Here is a 20,711-nt window from a genome sequence, read left to right as displayed (position 1 = left end):
AGGTGGGGAGGAAGCCAGTCTGAGAAATACGAATTTTATGGGGTAGGAATTGAAGAACCAAAGAAGTGTACATTAGGTGCCCCCAAATTTGATAATCGTTGAATGGGAGAGAGGTTGTTAAACTATTCCTCCCACTTTTGTATAAATTTTAAAAGTTTCTTTAAAAAAGCTTTCCAATTCAGCTGGCCTGGAGGATGTGCTTTTCTGGTGATGGTAGGAGGGGTAGGAGTGGAGGGCAGACAGCAGCCACAGCAGTTATTTTCAGCCAGCATCTACTCTGACTCCACTGCCTACAGTGTGCTGTCCATGTCAGGCTTTTCAGTTAGGCTAAGCATAACCAATGTCTGCATGATCCCCAGCTGACTTACGAGGTCTGAAAAGTGAGGTAGTTCCACTTTAATTTATTGGCCTGGAATTCTTGCCAGGGCTAAGGAGTTGGAGAAAAATGTGAGTGAGAGGGGAATACAGAGCCACAAATAGGGGTAGCCTGTGAAACTTTGGACTTCATTTGTAATCCTAATCACTCAGCACACCATAGTATCTGTCCCCCCCCGAGATAGAGGCAGCCAGCCTGGTGGTTTTGCTGTACCAGGTTCAGGAACTAACTAATCTCTCCTTTCTCTGGGCTTACACAGCATTTTGTTTATACGTCAGTGGTTATCCTTATCATATTATGTTTAATCTGTCTCACCCCTACCCCCTGGACTGTGACTACCTCAAGGGCAAAGGTTGGGCTTATTCATCTCTAATGTTTTGTGAAAGAGTGAAGTCTCTAGCTGCATGATTGATCATTCTGTAACTTGACAGGATCAGCTGAGACCTTTGAAGTTCCCGGTTGCCCTGGTAGATGGGGTTCCAGAGTTTAGGGCCCTTTGCAGTTAGAAGGTACTTGAAGCCAGGGCAAGAGGTCATCCCCCAAGTGATGGATATTCCTGATGCATGCTTATGGTAGTCACTTGGTAAATTTTCATTGATTTAATTTGGTAGCATCCTGTTAAATCACACCTCACTACACTAAAGGCATTTTGCTTTCACTTCTGTGGTAACTAAGGTAACTGTGGCAGTTTGGAAAGCCAAAGTATTATAGCTGACTCCAAAGCTTTGGAGTTAGACAGATTTGACAGATTTGGTATGAATTACTATAGCATTTTAGCTTTAAGGGACCTTGAAAGTAACTTAAGCCAATTTCCTCATTTTATATATGGGGAAACAGGCATAGAGAGAAGTGCCCTGTTCATTGACATATAGCAAGTAAATAGCTATGCCAGATCAGGACCTACAACTCTTTTTCTTGTCACTGAGAAAGGTGGTTGTTGCCCTGAAGCCATTTCTTGGGGTGAAAAGTGGGAATGAGGTAAAACCCAAGGAAATAAGACATACTACATGGGCTAGTTTCAGCAAGTTCTCCTGTTATTGGAAGGCTTTCTGGGGAAACCAAACCAGAGTGTCTACATGTAGCCACATAATGGCCTCCTTTTTCATTCTTTCTTCTCTTACCCTGCTTTCTTTTTCTTCATAACACTGCTACCAGAAATTATTTCATATATATAAATATATGCTTATTTGTATATTTATTGTCTGTCTTCTTCATCATATGGTAAGTTTTATAAGGGAAGAGACTTTGTTTTATGCCTGTCTTGTAATTGAATGAACAGATATTTATGGGCTGTCAAGGTGCCAGGCACATGCTTCCTATGACTTTGGTGTTTGTAGGTCATGACATGTCTGTTTCTTTGTTTGCATTTGATCATGAATGTATCTAAACCTTCCTTGAACACAGAATACACATTATTGGCAAATGATTGCCCAATAACTGTATAGTGCTCATAGGAGTAGAGTGAGGTTACCTTTTCTGTGTGGATTTAGGCAGTGTGAGATTTAATGTGAACCTAAACCTCATGCCGCTTGATCAGGCCGGGTAGAGAACAGAATCTCAGAAGCAGCAGAGCTATGTGATTTGGCAGCTGGGGAGAGAATTCTTGGTGCATAGCTGTGGGGAGACAGCAGGACTCAGGGCTGACTTATCCAATAGGCACAGTACCCAGGGGCCCATAAAGATGTCTTAACTTCTTTCAATCAGAAGAAAAAATGAATATAATTCATCTTGGATTATATTATATCAATACAGTCATAAAATATATTTTAAAATATTTTTCTAATAGAGAAAGGGTTCCACAAAGGCAAAAGTACCTAGGGCCCATGAAAGTCATAATGTGGCACTAGCAGGACCTTGTGACTAGTCATTGGCTTGGCCATTTGTGGCCCTAAGCCCTGACTCTGATTTCTCCCTTAAGGTCTGTGATCCTCTCCCCATCACTCCTATCCCTATGCCCCATAACGGTGATCTTCATTCAGTGAGTCATTTTTCTCCTTTATATCTCATTTGTGCCTTCTGTAAAATGGAAACAATTGTGTTCCTTCTGCTGAGTAAATTCATGCTTTTAAAACAACCTAATTATTTTATTTTTAAATCTGTCTTCTCAAGGGCAGGAAAAAAAGTCTGGTTCATCTTTGTATCTCCATGCCTAGCCCAGAACCTACACATTTAGAACAGAAGTACCTTAAATGAGAGTAAATGAATAAATGTATCAAACCTCACAGATAGCTTCAGAGGCTTTCTTTAGGCTTTATCTTTCTCTATGGTATGATTTACGTATGTTCTTTATGGTATTGGATATATGGTATTATATATCTCCAGCTACCTTTTTAGTCTTTCTGAGGTTCTGTCAGCAAAATTTATAGAGCTATGTGGACACTTAAGAAAATGATGTGGAAAACAAGAGTGTTGCACCATCTTAGAGAGTTAAGAGCCGATGTAATCAATCAGGTACACATGGGGAATGAATAGTCTTTTCAACAAATGATGCTGAAACAACTAGATAGCCACAGCTAGTAGGACTCCTGCCTCACACCATATACAAACATTGACTCAAAACAGACCAATGACCTAAATGTAATAACTAAAACTATAAAACTCTTAGAAGAAAACAGTTATAAATCACTACCAAATTAGGTAACGATTTCTTAGATATGACACCAAAAACACAAGCAATAAAAGAAAAAGTAAATTGGGTGTCATCACAATGAAAAACTTTTGTATTGCAAAGGATACCACCAAGAAAGTAAAAAGGCAACCCACAGAATGGGAGAAAATTCTTGCAAGTCATATATCAGATAAAGGATTTTGTATCCAGAATATATAAAAAACTTTTACAACTCAACAATAAAAATATAAATAATTTTTAAAATGGGCAAAAGAGGGCTTCCCTGGTGGCGCAGTGGTTGAGAGTCTGCCTGCTGATGCAGGGGACACGGATTCGTGCCCGGGTTCGGGAAGATCCCACATGCCGCGGAGTGGCTGGGCCCGTGAGCCATGGCCGCTGAGCCTGCGCGTCCGGAGCCTGTGCTCCGCAACGGGAGAGGCCACAACAGTGAGAGGCCCGTGTACCGCAAAAAAAAAAAAAAAAAAAAATGGGCAAAAGAGTTCCAATAGGCATGTAAGAAGCTTGGAAATCACCATTCTGTCCTAAGAACAAGTAAAAAGCTGAACAAACTGAAAAATCAACAATTCTTAGATTTTTAAGAGAAGTAAGGTCATAGGGCAAAGGCAAATTGCTGCCCCCCAAATTGGAGAGACGAACAGGTGAATACAGAGAATCACAACTTACAGAAGCAGAAACCTCTTTGGGAACCAGTGCTGGAGAAGGGAAACCTGGATTGTAATTGATGAATTGCTGGAGGCTCAGTATGGACAACTCAGAGTTAAAAAACTCCAGGGGGACTCAGTCATTGAGGGCCCCCCACAATGACTTCTTGGATATCTATCAGGTTCTTACACTGAGTATTGAGAAAAACCCTTTTGTGCTTTGGGGAGGGGTGGGGGAAAGGAGCCATTTAAAAATACTACAGAGCATTCTGTTCTTCTTAAGGTCTGCCATCAGGGGAAACTTTAACCAAAGCCTAACCTGTTGGGGTTTTTTTGTTGTTGTTGTTGTTGTTTTTTGCGGTACGCGGGCCTCTCACTGTTATGGCCTCTCCCGTTGCGGAGCACAGGCTCCGGACGCGCAGGCTCAGTGGCCATGGCTCATGGGCCCAGCTGCTCTGCGGCATGTGGGATCTTTCCGGACCGGGGCACGAACCCGTGTCCCCTGCATCGACAGGGGGACTCTCAACCACTGTGCCACCAGGGAAGCCCCTGTTGGGGTTTTATCAGAGCCTAACTGACCTAGGGAAAAGGAAATACCCATCTCTAGTCAGCCCTAGCCTTTCATCTTGGAGAAGGGAAATACCCAATTCCAGTCTACTCACACCATCATGTCCCACCTAAGAGGGGTGGGTGAGGCACTGAGAAGCACTTGTGAAGTTCACATTCCAGAGGCACAGACTCACTAAAAGACTGAAACCCAATCATAGGACTATAGAATGCTTCCCCTCCCTCAACATGCCACCACATTACTAAAGGTCTATTTATAGCAGTTCCTTTTACCTGGTATATCATGCCCAGCTATCAAGAAAAAATTACAAGATATACTAAAAAGCAAAATACACACTTTGAAGAGACATACCAGGTATCAGAATTAGACCCATCTATGGCAGGGATCTTGGAATTATTAGACAGGGAATTTAAAATAAGTATGATTTACCGTGCTAAGGCTCGAATGGATAAAGTAGATGACATGCAAGAACAACTGGGCATTGTAAGCAGAGAGATGGAAATTCTAAGAAAGAACCAAAAAGAAATGTTTAGAGATCAAAAACACTGTAACAGAAATGAAGAATGCCTTTAATGGGCTTATCAGTAGACTAGACATGGCTGAGGAAAGAATCTCTGAGCTTGAGGATATTTGAGTAGAAACCTATAAAAGTAAAAAGAAAAAAGACTAGAAAAAGCAAAATAACCAAGAACTGTGGGACAACTACAAAAGTAATGTATGCTGCTGTGATCTGAATGTTTGTGTTCCCCCCAAATTCATATGTTAAACTCCTAATCCTCAAGGTGATGGTATTAGGAGGTGGGGCCTTTGGGAGGTGATTAGGTCATGAGGGCAGAGCCCTCATAATTGGGATTTGTGCACTTATAAAAGAGGCCCCACAGAGTTTCCTAGCCCCTTGCACCATGTGAGGACATAACAAAAAGTCAGCTGTCTGTGAACCAGGAAGCCCTCACCAGACACAGAATCTGCTTGTGCTGTGATCCTGGACTTGCCACACTCCAGAAATGTGAGAAGTAAATGTTTGTTGTTTATAAGCCACCTGGTCAATGGTATTTTATTATAGCAGCCTGAACAGACTAAGACAGATGCATCATGAGAATACCAGAAGGAGAAGAAGGAGAGAAACAGAATATTTGAAACAATAATGACTGAGAATTTTCCCAAATTAATGTCAGACACCAAACCACTGATCCAGGAAGTTCAGAGAACACTAAGGATAAATGCCAGAACCCCCCAATAAATCTAGGCATATCATTTTTAAAATGATAGAAAATCAAAGACAAAAAATCCTGAAAGAAGCCAGAGGAGACAACACCTTAACCTACAGAGGAGCAAAGATAAGAATTAACCCCCAGTTTATCCTCAGAAACCATGCAAGCAGGAAGAGAGTAGAATGAAATGTTTACAGTGTTGAAAAAAACAAAAACCCCACCAGCCTAGAATTCAGTATCCCATGAAATTAGCCTTCAAAAGAGGAGAAATAAAGACAGACAAAAATAGAGCAAATTTATTGCCAGTAGGCCTGCCTTGCAAGAAATGTTAAAAGAAGTTCTTTAGAGAGAGGAAAATAATGGAAGTCAGAGCCTCAGATCTACATAAAGAAAGGAAGAGCATTGGAGAGGGAATAAGTGAAGGTAGAATAAAAACATTTATTTTACTATTTCTTTTTTTAATGAGCGATTTTAAGTTTTATTGTATCTTAAATGTCATTTTCCATATGTTCATAGCTACTATATAGAAATACAATTTTTGTGTGTATGTTTATATTGTATTCTGCCACCTCGTTGAACTCTCTTATAAATTCTAGCCCTTTTTTTTTTTTTGGTAGATTCTTTGGGATATTCTATGTAGGCCATGATGTCATCTGCAAATAAGGGGCAGTTTTATTTCTTTCCAATCTGTACCTTTTATTGCCTTATTTTGCTGGCTAGAAACTTCAGTATTATGTTGAATAGTAGTGGTGAGGGTGAACATCCTGACATTTCGGATCTTAGGGGGAAAGCATTCAATCTTTCACCATTAAATATAATGTAAGCTATAGGATATTTGTAGATGCTCTTTTATTTTATATATTGTTTTTTTTTTTTTTTTTTGCTGCACCACACAGCTTATAGGATTTTAATTTCTCGACCAGGGATCGAACCTGGGCCCTTGGCAGTGAGAGCATGGAGTTTTAACCACTGGACCACCAGGGAATTCCCTGTTTTATATATTGTTGATTGATCTAACGGAATAGTTTTTTCAAAGTAATAATACCAACACTACATTTGACTATGTATGTGTGTGTGTATTTATGGATAAGTGAAATGAATGACAGCAATGATACAACAAGCGTTGAGAGGGAAGAATTAGGATTATTTTGTTGTTATAAGGTACTCAAACTATCTGTAAGGTGGTATAGTATTATTTGAAAGTGGGTTTTACTCTAGAGCAACCACTAAAAGAAGTAAAAATAAAAGTTTAGGGAATTCCCTGGTAGTCCAGTGCGCTTTCACTGCCGAGGGCCTGGGTTTGATCCCTGGTCGGGGAACTAAGATCCCACAAGCTGCACAGTGAGGCCAAAAAATATTAATAATAATAAATTTTTAAAAAAAGTATAACTGATAAGCTAAGAAAGGAAAGAGGATGTAATCATATAATATTCTCAGTTAAAACTATAAAAGGCAGAAAAAGATTGGAAGACAAAAATAGAAACAAAGAATAAGGGCAACAAATAGAAAACAGTAACAAATATAGTAGATGCTAATCCAACTATATTAATAATCACTTTGAACGTTAATGGTCTAAATACATCAGTTAAAAAACAGAGATTGTCAGAGTGGATAAAAAATACAAGACCCAACTCTATATCTAAAAGAACCCCATTTTAAATAAAAGGACACATATAGATTAAAAGTAAAGGAATGGGGAAAGATATATCAGGCTGACAATCAAAAGAAAGCAGGAGTAGCTATATTAATTTCAGGTAGAGCAGACTTCAGAACACAGAAAGTTATCAGGGATCAAGAGGAGCATTACAGGGCTTCCCTGGTGGCGCAGTGGTTAAGAATCCCCCTGCCAGTGCAGGGGACACGGGTTCAGAGTAACCAAGCCCATGTGCCACAACTACTGAAGTCCGCATGCCTAGAGCCTGTGCTCCACAACAAGAGAAGCCACTGCAATGAGAAGCCTGTGCATAGCACTGAAGAGTAGCCCCCACTCGCCACAACTAGAGAAAGCCTGCATGCAGCAACGAAGACCCAATGCAGCCAAAAATAAATAAGTTAATTAATTAATTAATTTCAAAAAAGAGGGGCATTACATAATGATAAAGAAGTCAGTTCTCCAAGAAGACATAACGATGTCTTAATGTGTGTGTACCTAACAATAGGGTGTGAAAATACATAAGGCAAAAAATGATAGTATTGCAAGGAGAAATAGATGAATCCACTGTTACAGTTGGAGAATTCAACACTCCTGTGTCAGAAAGGGGCAGATCTAGCAAGCAGAAAATTCATGAAGGCAGGGCTGAACTCAATGACACCATTAATTAACTGAATATAATGGATATTTATAGACTACTTCATCCAGCAACAGCAGAATAGACAATCGTCTCAAGTTCTCATGGAGCATTCACCAGGATAGACCACATTGTGGACCATAAAATATACCTTAGGGCTTCCCTGGTGACGCAGTGGTTTAGAGTCCACCTGCTGATGCAGGGGACATGGGTTCGTGCCCCGGTCTGGGAAGATCCCAGATTCCGCTGAGCGGCTGGGCCCGTGAGCTATGGCCGCTGAGCCTGTGCGTTGGAGCCTGTGCTCCGCAATGGGAGAGGCCACGATGGTGAGAGGCCGGTGTACCCCCCGCCAAAAAAATATATATATATACCTTAACAAATTTAAAAGAATAAAAATCATATATTTTCTGCTCTCAGTGCACAATGGAATTAAATCAGAAATCAGTAACAGGAAGATAGCTGGAAAATCCACAAATACTTGGGAGATTAAACACCATACTGCTTAAATAACACATGGATCAAAAAAGAAATCTCGAGAAATTTAAATATGTTTGAACTAAATGAATATGAAAACAAAACATATCAAAATTTGTGGATACAGCAAAAGTAGAGCTTAGAGGGAAATGTGTAGCACTGAATGCACATATTAGAAAAAAAGGAAAGATATAAAATCAGTCATCCAAACTTCCACCTTTGGAAACTAGAAAAAGAGCAAATTAAATCCAAGATAAGCAGAAGAAAAGAAATAATAAAAATTAGAGCAGAAATCAATGAAATTGAAAACAGGAAATCTAGAAAAAATCAACAAAATCAAAAGTTGGTTCTTTGAAAAGATTAATAAAGTTGTTAAACCTGTAGCCAGGCTAACTAAGAAAAAAAAGAGAGAGGATACAAATTCCTAACATCAGAAATGAAAGAGGGGATATCACTACAGAGCCAATGGACACTAAAGGGATAATAAAGGAATACTATGAGCAACTCTGTGACCACAAATTTGATAACCTAGATGAAATGGACCAATTCCTTCAAAGACGCAATCGGTCAAAACTCACACAAGAAGACAGACAATCAGAATTGGCCTATATCTATTAAAGAAATTCATTGAATAATTAATAACCTTCCAAAGCAGAAAGTACCAGGCCCAGATGGGTTCACTGGTGAATTCTACCAAACATTTAAGGAAGAAATTATACCAATTCTCTACAATCTCTTTCAGAAGATAGAAGCAGAGTGAATACTTCCTAACTCATTCTATGAAGTCAGCATTACCCTAATACCAAAACCAGACAAAGATATTATAAGACAACTATAGACCAATGTCTCTCATGAACATAGGTGTAAAAATCATTAATAAAACATTAACAGATTGAAACCAGCAGTGTATAAAAAGGATCATACACCATGACCAGGTGGAATTTATCCTAGGTATGCAAACCTGGTTCAATATTTGAAAAATTAATGTAATCTATCACATCAACAGGTTAAAGAAGAAAAATTACATGAACATATCTATATATGCAGAAAAATTATTTGACAAAATCCAGCACCCATTCAAGATAAAAATTTCTCATTAAACTAGGAATATAGGGGAACTTCCTCAACTTGATAAAGAATATCTACCCAAAACTTACAGCTAACATACTTACCTGGTGAGAAGCATGAAGTTTTCCACTAAGATCAGGAACAAGGGAAGGTTGTTCCCTCTGACCACTGCTTTTCAACATCATACTGGAAGTCCTAGCTAACACAATAAGGCAAGAAAAGGAAATAAAATGAATATAGATTTGAAAGGAAGAAATAAAACCATCTTTGTTCACAGATGAAATGGTCATCTATAGAAAGGATCAACCAAAAACCTCCTAGTACTAATAAACTATTATAGTAGGGTTGCAGGATACGCAGTTAATATACAAAAGTTAACTGCTTTCCTGTATACCAAGAATGAACAAATGGAATTTACAATTAAAAGCACAATACCAGGGACTTCCCTGGTGGTCCAGTCATTAGAGTTCACCTTCTAATGCAGCGGGTGTGGGTTCGATCCCTGGTCGGGGAGCTGAGATCCTACGTGACTCAGCCAAAAAAACCAAAACATAAAACAAGCAGTATTGCAACAAATTCAGTAAAGACTTTAAAAATGGTCCATATCAAAAAAAAATCTTTTAAGAAACCCCACAATACCATGTACTTCAGCACCAATAAAAATAACATGTAGATATAAATATAGAAAAATATGTACAAGATCTATGAGGAAAACTGTAAAACCGATGAAAGATATCAAAGAAGAACTAAATGGAGAGATATTCCATGTCCGTGTAAAGGAAGACTCAATGTTGTCAAGATGTCAGTTCTTCCCAACTTGATCTATAGATTCATTGCAATCCCAGTCAAAATCCCAGCAAGGTATTTTATAGATATCAATAGACTGATTCTGAAGTTTATATGGAGAAGCAAAATACCTAGAATAGCCAATACAGTATTGAAGAAGAACAAAATTGGAGGACTACTTACCCAACTTCAAAACTTACTATAAAGTTACAGTAATCAAGACACTGTGGTACTGGTCAAAGAACAGACAAATAGATCACTGGAACAGAATGGAGAGCTCAGAGATAGACCTATGTAAATTTATCAATTGATCTTTGACAAAGGGGTAAAGGCAATACAATGGAGCAAAGAGAGTCTGTCAACAAATGGTGCTAGAGCAATCAGACATCCACAAGTAAAAAAAAAAAAAAGGTTCTAGACACAGGCTTTATACCCCTCACAAAAGGTAACTTAAAATGGACCACAAACCTCAATGAGATCACAAAGCAAAACTGTAAAACTCTTAGAAGATAACATAGGAGAAAATCTAGGTGACCTTGGGTTTGGCAATGACTTTTTAGATACAACATCAAAGGCATGATCCCTGAAAGAAAGAATTGATAAGCTAGACTTAATTAAGATTAAAAATTTATGCTCTGCAAAAGAAACTGTCAGGAGAATGAAAGCACAAGCCACAAACCGGAAGAATGTATTTGCAAAAGACCTATCAGATAAAGGACTGTTATCCAAAATATACAAAGAACTCTTTAAACTCAGTAATAAGAAAACAACCTGGGGCTTCCCTGTTGGCGCAGTGGTTTAGAGTCTGCCTGTCGATGCCGGGGACGCGGGTTGTGCCCCGGTCCGGAAGGATCCCGCATGCCGCGGAGCGGCTTGGCCCGTGAGCCATGGCCGCTGGGCCTGCGCGTCTAGAGCCTGTGCTCCGCAGTGGGAGAGGCCACAACAGTGAGAGGCCAAGGTACTAAAAAAAAAAAAAGAAAGAAAACCTGATTAAAAGTGGGCTAGAGGGACTTGCCTGGTGGCGCAATGGTTAAGAATCCATGTGCCAGTGCAGGGGACATGGGTTCGATCCCTGGTCTGGGAAGATCTCACATGCCGTGGAGGAACTAAGCCGGTGCACCACAGCTACTGAGCCTGTCCTCTAGAGCCCAAGAGCCACAACTACTGAAGCCTGCACACCTAGAGCCCGTGGTCCACAACAAGAGAAGCCACTGCAGTGAGAAGCCCACACACTGCAATGAAGAGTAGCCCCTGCTCACCGCAACTAGAGAAAGCCCGCACGCAGCAACGAAGACCCAACCCAGCCATAAATAAATAAATAAATAAATGGGGGAAAAAAGTGGGCTAGAGACCTTAACATATAGCCCACCAAAGAAGATATATAGATGGCATATAAGTATATGGAAAGATGCCCCACAGGCATCTTCAGGGAAATTCAAATTAAAATGAGATACCACTACACACCTATTAGAATGATTGAAATCTGAGACACTGACAATACCTAATGCTAGCAAGGATGTGGAGCAACAAGAACTCTCATTCATTGCTGGTGGGAATGCAAAATAATACAGCCACTTTGGAAGATAGTTTGGTGGTTTCTTGCAAAACTAAACATACTGTTACCGAATCCAGCAATTGTGCTCCTTAATATTTCCCCAGAGGAGCTCTTATGTCCACACAGAAACCTGCATACAGATGTTTATAGCAGCTTTATTCATAATTGTCAAAATTTGGAAGCCACCAAGATGCCTTTCAGTAGGTGAATGGATACATAAACTGTGGTACATCCAGAGAATGGAATATTATTCAGTACTAAAAAGAAGTGAGCTATCAAGCCATAAAAAGAGATGGAGGAATGTTAAATGCATATTACTAAGTGAAAGAAGCCAATGTGAAAAGGCTACGTACTATATGATTTCAACTATATGACATTCTGGAAGAGGCAATACTGTGGAGACAGTAAAAAGATCAGTGGTTGCTAGAGATTGGGGGGATGGAGAGATGAATAAGCAGGGCACAGAGAATTCTTAAGTCAGTGAAACTACGCTGTATGATACTCTAATGATGGATATGTGTCCATGAGGACATTATATGTTTGTCCATATCCACAGAATGTACATCAGTAGTGAACTCTCAGGTAAACTATGGACTTTGGGTGATGGTATGTCAATGTAGGTTCTTCAGTTAGAACAAAGGTACCGCTCTGATGGGGATGTAGGTAATGAGGGAGGCTATGCATATTTGGGAGCAGGGTGCGTATGGGAAATCTCTGTGCTTTCCACTCAATTTTGTTGTGAATCTAAAACTGCTGTAAAAAAAAAAAAAGTTATTTTTTAAAAGTGGACAAGGGACAAAGGATCTGAATAAACTTTTCTCCAAAGAAGATATGTGCATGGCTAATAAGCATATGAAAAGGTGTTCAACATCATTATACATCAGGGAAATTCAAAATCATATTGATCTGCCATTTCACACCCATTGGGATGCTTTTTACCAAAAAGACAATAAGTGTTGTTGAAGATGTGGAGAAATTGGAACTCTCATACACTGCTGGTGGGAATGTAAAATGGTGCAGCTGCTGTGGAAAACAGTTTGGCAGTTCCTCAAAAGGTTAAGCATAGAGTTACATGTGACCAGACAGTTCCACTACTAGATACATGCTCAAGAAAAATGAAAGCATGTCTACATGAAAACTTGTAAATGAATGTTCGTAACAGCATTATTTGTAATAGCTCAAAACTATAAACAACCCAAATGTCCATCAACTGATGGATGGACAAAGAAAATGTCGTATATCCATACAATACAATATTATTTGGTAATAGAAAGGAATGAATTACAGTACCTGCTGCAACACTGAAAACATGCTAAGTGAAAGAAGCCATTCACAAAAAACCACATATTGTATGATCTCGTTTATATGAAATGTCAAGAATAGGCAAATCTATAGATAGAGATCAAAAGTAAATTGGTGGTTCCTTGGGCTGGGGGGAGATTGGAGAGTGATGGCTGACTGGTATGTGGTTTCTTTTTGGGGTGGTAAAAATGTTCTAAATTTAAATAGTGGTGATGGTGGCACAACTCAATATACTAAAAGCACTGAATAGTACATTTTAAATGGATGAATTTTACGGTATGTGAATTAGATCTCAGTAATGCTGTTGTTAAAAACAACTCAGGTGTATAGAGGTATATGACTGTAGGACAAAGTGTGGATGTGAGTGCTGGGATGCAATAGCAATTTTTTTTATGATAATCCTTTTATTTTTTTAACTTTTAATTTTATATTGGAGTATAGTTGATTACCAGTGTTGTATTTCAGGTGTACAGCAAAGTGATTGTAATAGCAATGCTTTTATATGCATATGAATTACCTAGGTATCTTATTAAATACAGATTCTGATTCAGGAGGTCTGGGATGGATTCTCTTCCGCAGAGCACAGGCTCCGGACGCGCAGGCTCAGCGGCCATGGCCCACGGGCCCAGCCGCTCCGCGGCATGCGGGATCCTCCCGGACCGGGGCACGAACCCGTGTCCCCTGCATCGGCAGGCGGACTCTCAACCACTGCGCCACCAGGGAAGCCCTGGGATGGATTCTGAAGCATCTATTTCTTAAGCTCTCAGGGTGCTAATGCTTCTGGGCTGTGGATCATGCTCATCAAGGCAGTAAAGGATTTTTTTTTTTTTTTTTTCCCAGTGAATGGGGTCAGTCTAAAGAGCCTTTCAGGATCCAGGAGGATTTGTCTAGCATTTTGCATGAAGGCAGAATGTGGTTTGGTGGAAGAGAGGGGCTGAAGGGACAAAGTAACCAGCCCGTGTAAAGACTCAGAGACCACCGAGTATCAGTATTTGTGGGGGATAGGAGGTCTGTTTGTGGTATTACACTGGTGGACCTTGAGTCTTTCGCACCTGAGAAAATATCAGTCAACCGCAGATCATTTTCCATTTTTGTAAAGTTTTCTCTTGCCCTCTGCCTGACATTTTTGGTCTAACTTCTTTCAAATCTGGACCTAGGTAGATTGACATGACTAGAGACCTTGCGACATCCTAGGAGGGGAGTGATTGGTTGGCAAAAAGACATTCTGTGTATGGGTCTTAGGAGTGGGAAATGGGCCCATCAATCAGTAATCTTGCCCTGAGAACCTACCTAATTAGCTACCTGAGCTCTGGACAGGTCAAGTTTAGACTGACTTACTTCTTGGCCCCAGGTGAATAAACTCATTAATGAGGGAGCAAATAAAGATGTATTTCCAGATGGTACAGGTTAATTATAGGTATAGCTTATAGCTTTCCTTGTTTTTCCACCTGAGCTAGAAGACTGATTTGGATGTAATTTTTAAAATCTTTTCATTCAGCATGCAAATATTAAAGCCAAATCATGTCTTTACTCAGCATTACTCCACTCTGGTGCTCGTACTACTCCACGAAGTGCTAAATGGTCCTCTAAGCACCAAGTCTAGTCTCAGCCTTAGTGCTTGCCCTTCTCAGCTGTTCCCTGAGCTCTGAAAGCATTACTGTCCTGTGCTTCACCAACATTCAGTTCCCTGGCCTCTCTGAGTACTTTTTAAAGTACACTCACTCTCCTAGGAAGAAAGGCAATGAAATCACTTGGTCACTTGGAATATAATTACCCTCACAGCCCCACAGTGAAGTCAGAAGACTTATTCTCTATTTTCCAGCGGGAGAAACAAAGGCACAGACAGTAGCATGCTTGACCACTATCTCATGGAGAGGTGTCCCCATGCCTGGTCCGGTTCTCTGAATCTTCCTTGTTTTCTCTTCAATGGACTTACCTTGCTTCTTTGAACATGTAGTTGTGTTGTTTTGTTTTGTTTTGACGTGTAGTTTTTTAAACATGATTTTCTGGGTGCCTCCAGAAAATGAATACTTCTTTCTCAGATGCTTATTAGGTATTTTTCAAGTGTTGTTTACACTCCCATTTAAGCATCTCCAGGTGGGGTGCTGGTGTGTCAGCATACTTACTTATTACCCTGTTGGAGGGAATTCTGTTCAATTTCACAAGTACTCAGTGAGTGCTTAATATACACTCAGCTCTGCTATTCTACTTGAAAGACGAAAAAGCAGTGTATTCTCCTCGGCTCTGTGGGATCTTCTAGGATGGGAGCAAGATAGACATAAGCAGGACTTGGACTAGGGTGAAGCAAACAAGGCGCTGGGCGCAAACTTGAAGGAGGCACTCACTCTCAAGGTCATGCAAGTGCAGTGTCAGTACCTGAAAATGTGTGCCTTCTTAAATTTTGAGCTCTAGGTCCCTTGCTTGCACCACCCTGGTCCTGGCCCTGGCCCTGGATTTAAGAAGCAGTTAGGTCACTTGGAAAGCATGTCTAAGATAACATAAGATCGTAGTCCTTGGGCTTCCCTGGTGGCGCAGTGGTTGGGAGTCTGCCTGCCGATGCAGGGGACATGGGTTCGTGCTCCGGTCTGGGAGAATCCCCCATGCCGCGGAGCAGCTGGGCCCGTGGGCCATGGCCGCTGAGCCTGCGTGTCTGGAGCCTGTTGCTCCGCAACGGGAGAGGCCGCGACAGTGAGAGGCCTGCATACTGAAAAAAAAAAAAAAAAAAAAAAGATTGTGGTCTTTAATTGTCTGCTCAGGTACCACCCAGCTGGGCCTTTCCATTTCCTGCATCTACTTGTCTCCTCTTGGAGGGGACCTCTGTCCTTCTGGGGGGATGAAGGACTGAGTCAGGTCACATGAATAAATTCTATGAGGCAGTGTGAAGTAGGACGAGGAGGGTGGTTGACTTCATTACCCTGATTGGCTGGGGGAAGCCTTAGGATATTGTTTCTTCCCTCCCCTCCCCTGCCCTCTGTCTTCCCCTCTCCTTCCCTCTCCTCTCTTTTCCCTCTTCACCCCTCCCCTCTTTTCCTCCTCTACCCTCCTCTTTTCCCTCCCTCCCTCCCTCCTTCTCTCTCTTTCTTTCCCTCCCTCCCTCCTTCCCTCTCTCCCTCCCTCCCTCCCTCCCTCTCTCCCTCCCTTCCTTCCTTCCTTCCCTCCCCTTCCCTTCCTTTCCTTTCCTTCCTTCCTCAGCTGGGACACGTAGAAACCAGAAAGCCCTCTCTAAGCAATGGTGGACATTCCCAGTACCCACACATAAAGGATGCATGGTAAATATGTACTGATTTTACTCAGTAGTAGTATGGAGTTCTGCCCATTTTACTTCAAACATCCCACTTAAGGTACTTTTCTGAAGTTATCAGAGGAACAGTGGGAAACTGGGCCTTGAACTTCGTAAGAACTAAAGGAATATTTGTTGATTGATTCCTTTGGTGATTATGAGGGCCTTTCTTCTGTATATCAAGGAGCATTTTCAGCTCAGTTCAGTATAAGAATGTATCGAGTGACTTATGTACTGAGGCTTTGGGTATGCTTCTGTATGGCTACAAGGAAGTAGAAGACTTGAGCTGTGATCTCAAAGAACTTAGTAGTATTCTAGAGCAGTGGTTTTTCAGCTGGGACAATTTTTGTCCCCCAAGGGACATTTGATAATGCCTGTAGACTTTTTTGGTTTTATCTGTGGAGATGCTGCTGGCATCTAGTGGGTAGAGGCTAGGGATGCTGCTAAACATCCTACAGTGTACAGATCCCCACCCCCCACCCCCACCCCCACCCCCACAAAAAAACAACCCAGAGAATCAGCCAGCCCAGAATATCACTAGTGCCAAGGTTTAAGAAGTCCTGCTCTAAAAGGATAAGACTAACAAATAGAACTGGAACTTTGAGGTTGGAAGGCCACACTGCTACTTTTTTTTTAACATCTTTATTGGAGTATAATTGCTTTACAATGGTGTGTTAGTTTCTGCTGTATAACAAAGTGAATCAGCTATACATATACATATATCTCCATATCTCCGCCCTCTCGCGTCTCCCTCCCATCCTCCCTATCCCACCCCTCTAGGTGGTCACAAAGCACTGAGCTGTTCTCCCTGTGCTAGGTGGCTGCTTCCCACTAGCTATCTGTTTTACATTTGGTAGTGTATATATGTCCATGCCACTCTCTCACTTCTTCCCAGCTTACCCTTCCCCCTCCCCGTGTTCCCAAGTCCATTCTCTACGTCTGCGTCTTTATTCCTGTCCTGCCCCTAGGTTCTTCAGAACCATTTTTGTTTGTTTGTTTGTTTTTAGATTCCGTATATATTACACTGCTACTTAATAGCAGAGCAAGGACTTGGACTAGGGTGAAGCAAACAAGGTGCTGGGCACAAACTTAAGCTTAGTTCACCCTAGTCTAATGGGGCCATTTAGAGTCAAATGGTATTATATGACAGAATATTTTATCTAGCTTCATGTCCCACAAATCATAATTCAAACTTTTAGCTCTAGCAGTGTGTGATCATTGTATGTTGGGCAGGGACAGTTCTAAGACAGTAATGGATTTTTATGGTGGTGTCTTTCTACAGGTTGATATGTCAGACCTCTCTCCAGAGGAGCAATGGAGGTAAGTGTGACAGTGTGGGCCCCTCTTGGTGGGAACTATAGATTAATCCTACTAAAAGAGTTGTATATCTACCCTTTTTGCTTCCTTTTCTGTGGCAGGCAGTGACCTATGACCAGTAGGACAGGTCATTTGAGATCTTTCCCAGTATTTGGGTCACTCTTGGGTAGCTCCCTCGGTCCTTGGGAGTAAATAGATAATTGCACCAAACCACCCATCTGGGTTTTGAATACTAGTTCTGCCATTTCCTAGCAATGTGATCTTGGGCAAGTTACTTAACTTCACACTACCTTAGTTTTCCCAATTTGTAAAATGAGGATCATAACAGTTGTTGTGAAGATCAACATGTATGAAATTCTTAGAACAGTGCCTGGCATGTGGTAAACTTCCAGTAAGTGTTACCTGCTTTAAGGATGATTATCATCATTAACATCATCATGATCCATGAAACAGGGCAGAGAGCGCTGTTTGAGAAAATGCGAGATGTGTCTTCTGATCTCAACTCTGCTACTAACTTGCTTTGTAACCAGAGTGAGTCAACAAATATTTTATTGTCATTATTTCTCATTGGTAGAGGAGTTTCAAAAGTGCTTGCCCCACAAACTTTATAAGGTAACTGACCAGTGAGCTGAAATCAACCAAGTAAAAGTTTAATAGTGAGCAAAAAACACCTCGTTTAGATTAAAACTATTGATTATAAAAAATGTAGAATGGCAAAGATATCAACTCATATGACAGGCCCAGCAAGATTTTAGGTGACTTTAAGCTTAATATGCACCAGTTGTGTACTTAAGCTACCAAAATACTGTACAGTTTGTGAAGATGTTCATTGAAAATATACTATCTGCCTTAAGGGAAGTGACAGTGCTACTGTGTTCTGCTTTGCTGAGTCCACATTGATTTTGTTGTAAACACTGCATATGAAGATCTTTAGCTAGATATGTCTAGAAGAAGGCAATCAGGATTAATGGTCTTCACATTATGTTATATGCATCGTGTATAAAGATCCAGAACTGTTAACCTAAAAGGGCCCAGGAAAATGATGGTAGAAACAGGATTGGTTTTTTTTTTTTAAATAATAGTATGATAAATATTTGAAGGGGCAGCATTGGGAAAGAGAGAGTGGATATGTTCCAGAGTGTAGGATTAGGTCCAAAGGACTGAAGCTGTAGTAAGATAATTTAGTCTCATTATCAGAAACATTGTTAATAATCGTGGTATATTGTGAGGCACAGAGCTTCCTGCTTCTTAAAGCTTTGGAATTTTATTCCTTCATAAGCACGTATGAGTTCCTACAATGTGTCAGACACTGCTGGTTCTAGAATAGATTATTTTAAGAGGCATGTATTCTCAGCCAGTGGAGGTATTCAAACAAATGATTGCAAAAATAATTTTTGCATTGAGTGGTAACTTGAGCTAGGTGCCTTCTGGTGTTTTCTCAGTCCTTTTTTTGATTTCTTGTTGTACACATCCATTCAGTTATATACTGTCTGAGAACAAGAAACTTATCTCTTATTATCTTTATAACTCCCCATAATCCTTGGGATTTTAAAATATCCTTTGCCCTTTTAGTTTAGCTTATCCTCACAACAACCCTATGAGGGAGGCAGAAAAGATAAGGACTCCTTTTGATGGATGAAGAAATCGTGATGTAGAGATGTAAATTTTCTTCGCTAAGGCCACATAGGTTGTGTCTGAACCTAAGTTTCTGACTCCTACCCCTATTATATTTTGTCAGATTCTGTCACCTAGGATAAAGTTTTATGTAAGGTGAACCCTTAGGTGCTGTGACTGCCAGGCTGACTGACATTTGGCTGCCCACCAAGTTTCCCCCCTCCTAACATTTTATTATGAAAAATCTCAAATATACAGAAAAGTTGAAAGAATTGTACAGTGAACACCCTTGTACCCACCACCTAGATTGTACAACTAACTTTTTGCTATATTTTATGATTTGTCTATCCATAATGCATCCCACTGGGTTCTTCTTGCTTAGTCTCTCATTGCCCTTGGGAATTCCATGAAGATACCATTTATGTTGTCCTTTCCCTTTCTCCCTAATACCCCTGGGTATGGAGAACTTGCACAAAAGCTCCTGACTACGGGTTACATTTGTACTTAGTTTCCTAATTCCTTCTTTATTCCTCTCCCTTGGCTGTAGGAGTGACTTTTCTTTCCTGTTCTCAGAGGAAGCTTTTTGCCTATACTGGCCAAGGGAATCACTTGTTGCCAATCCTCGGGACCAGAGAATGCCGGCCTTTAAACTCTTAGATTAAATAAGAGTTTCCAGTTGTACTCTCCTTGAGCCCTTGAAGAGTCTATTTACCTGTGGATACTGATAATGAAGTCACTGTTGGAATAGTGTAAAATCGAAGCACTACTGAAGTTCAGATTTTTCAGGCTTTAATCTTTAGGATCTCTGGTCCTGGCAGAGAGGGTAGGACAAATAAAGCAAGACTTTAACCCTGGAATTTGCACATATTTGCAATATTACTCCTTTACTGGTATCATAAATATCATTGAGTAAGAGTATGAGCCTTTATGGCTGTGACCTCTCTGGGTTACTTTCTTCTTCCAGTGACAGGTTGAAATAGAACTGAAATGGAAAGGTATCAGCTGTTTTTAACATTGGGGCTGGGCAGCAGACCACCCACCTTTAACCCCAATACCTAACCTTGGTGACTAGGGCCCATAGAACCCCTGTTCTATTCCAAAATGCCTGTCCTCTAGGGCATGTGTGTTTCTAGCCCATATTTCGTACAGTACAAGAGTGTGTTCTACACTATGGACCAGTGAGATATCCCTGGAAAACACTGCTCCTTTACCGCCACACCATCCCTGACCTAGCTCACCCCATCTGTTTGGCTTTCAGGGTCGAGCACGCACGCATGCATGCCAAGCACCGCGGCCACGAAGCCATGCACGCTGAAATGGTCCTCATCCTCATCGCTACCTTGGTGGTGGCCCAGCTGCTCCTGGTACAGTGGAAACAGAGGCACCCCCGCTCCTACAATGTAAGCCACTTTGTTCATTTTTTTGTTTGCCAGTCATCAAGAGACCCTTCTTAAGTATTCTAGGGTCCAGCCTAACCCAGGCCACATGTAGGCAAGGAATAGATAATAATACTAAACTGTATGTGTGAATGGTGAATAGTGTATGTTGGGTGTGTGTTTAAGGGACAGGCGATTCAGATTGTGAAAACTGGGAAAGAACCTG

General features: G+C 40.8%; 1 protein-coding gene across 3 annotated transcripts in view; it reads left to right on the top strand.

Moving 5' to 3' along the window:
• The window catches only part of RNF121 (ring finger protein 121), an 82,547-nt gene that overhangs the window by 16,780 nt on the left and 45,056 nt on the right, over positions 1 to 20,711 (top strand). For 2 of the 3 annotated variants that reach the window (XM_082659072.1, XM_082659071.1), the window contains 2 exons: positions 17,461 to 17,498; positions 20,368 to 20,509. In XM_082659072.1, the coding sequence (XP_082515198.1) occupies positions 17,461 to 17,498; positions 20,368 to 20,509 (180 nt within the window). Of the gene's footprint in view, positions 1 to 16,090; positions 16,168 to 17,460; positions 17,499 to 20,367; positions 20,510 to 20,711 lie in introns of those variants that run through there. The other variant, XM_082659070.1, reaches the window with a different exon arrangement.

This window comes from Grampus griseus (assembly GCF_964374135.1).
Source record: "Grampus griseus genome assembly, chromosome: 8".
Lineage (NCBI taxonomy): Eukaryota > Metazoa > Chordata > Mammalia > Artiodactyla > Delphinidae > Grampus > Grampus griseus.
This window is presented reverse-complemented; position numbering and strand designations above follow the sequence as displayed.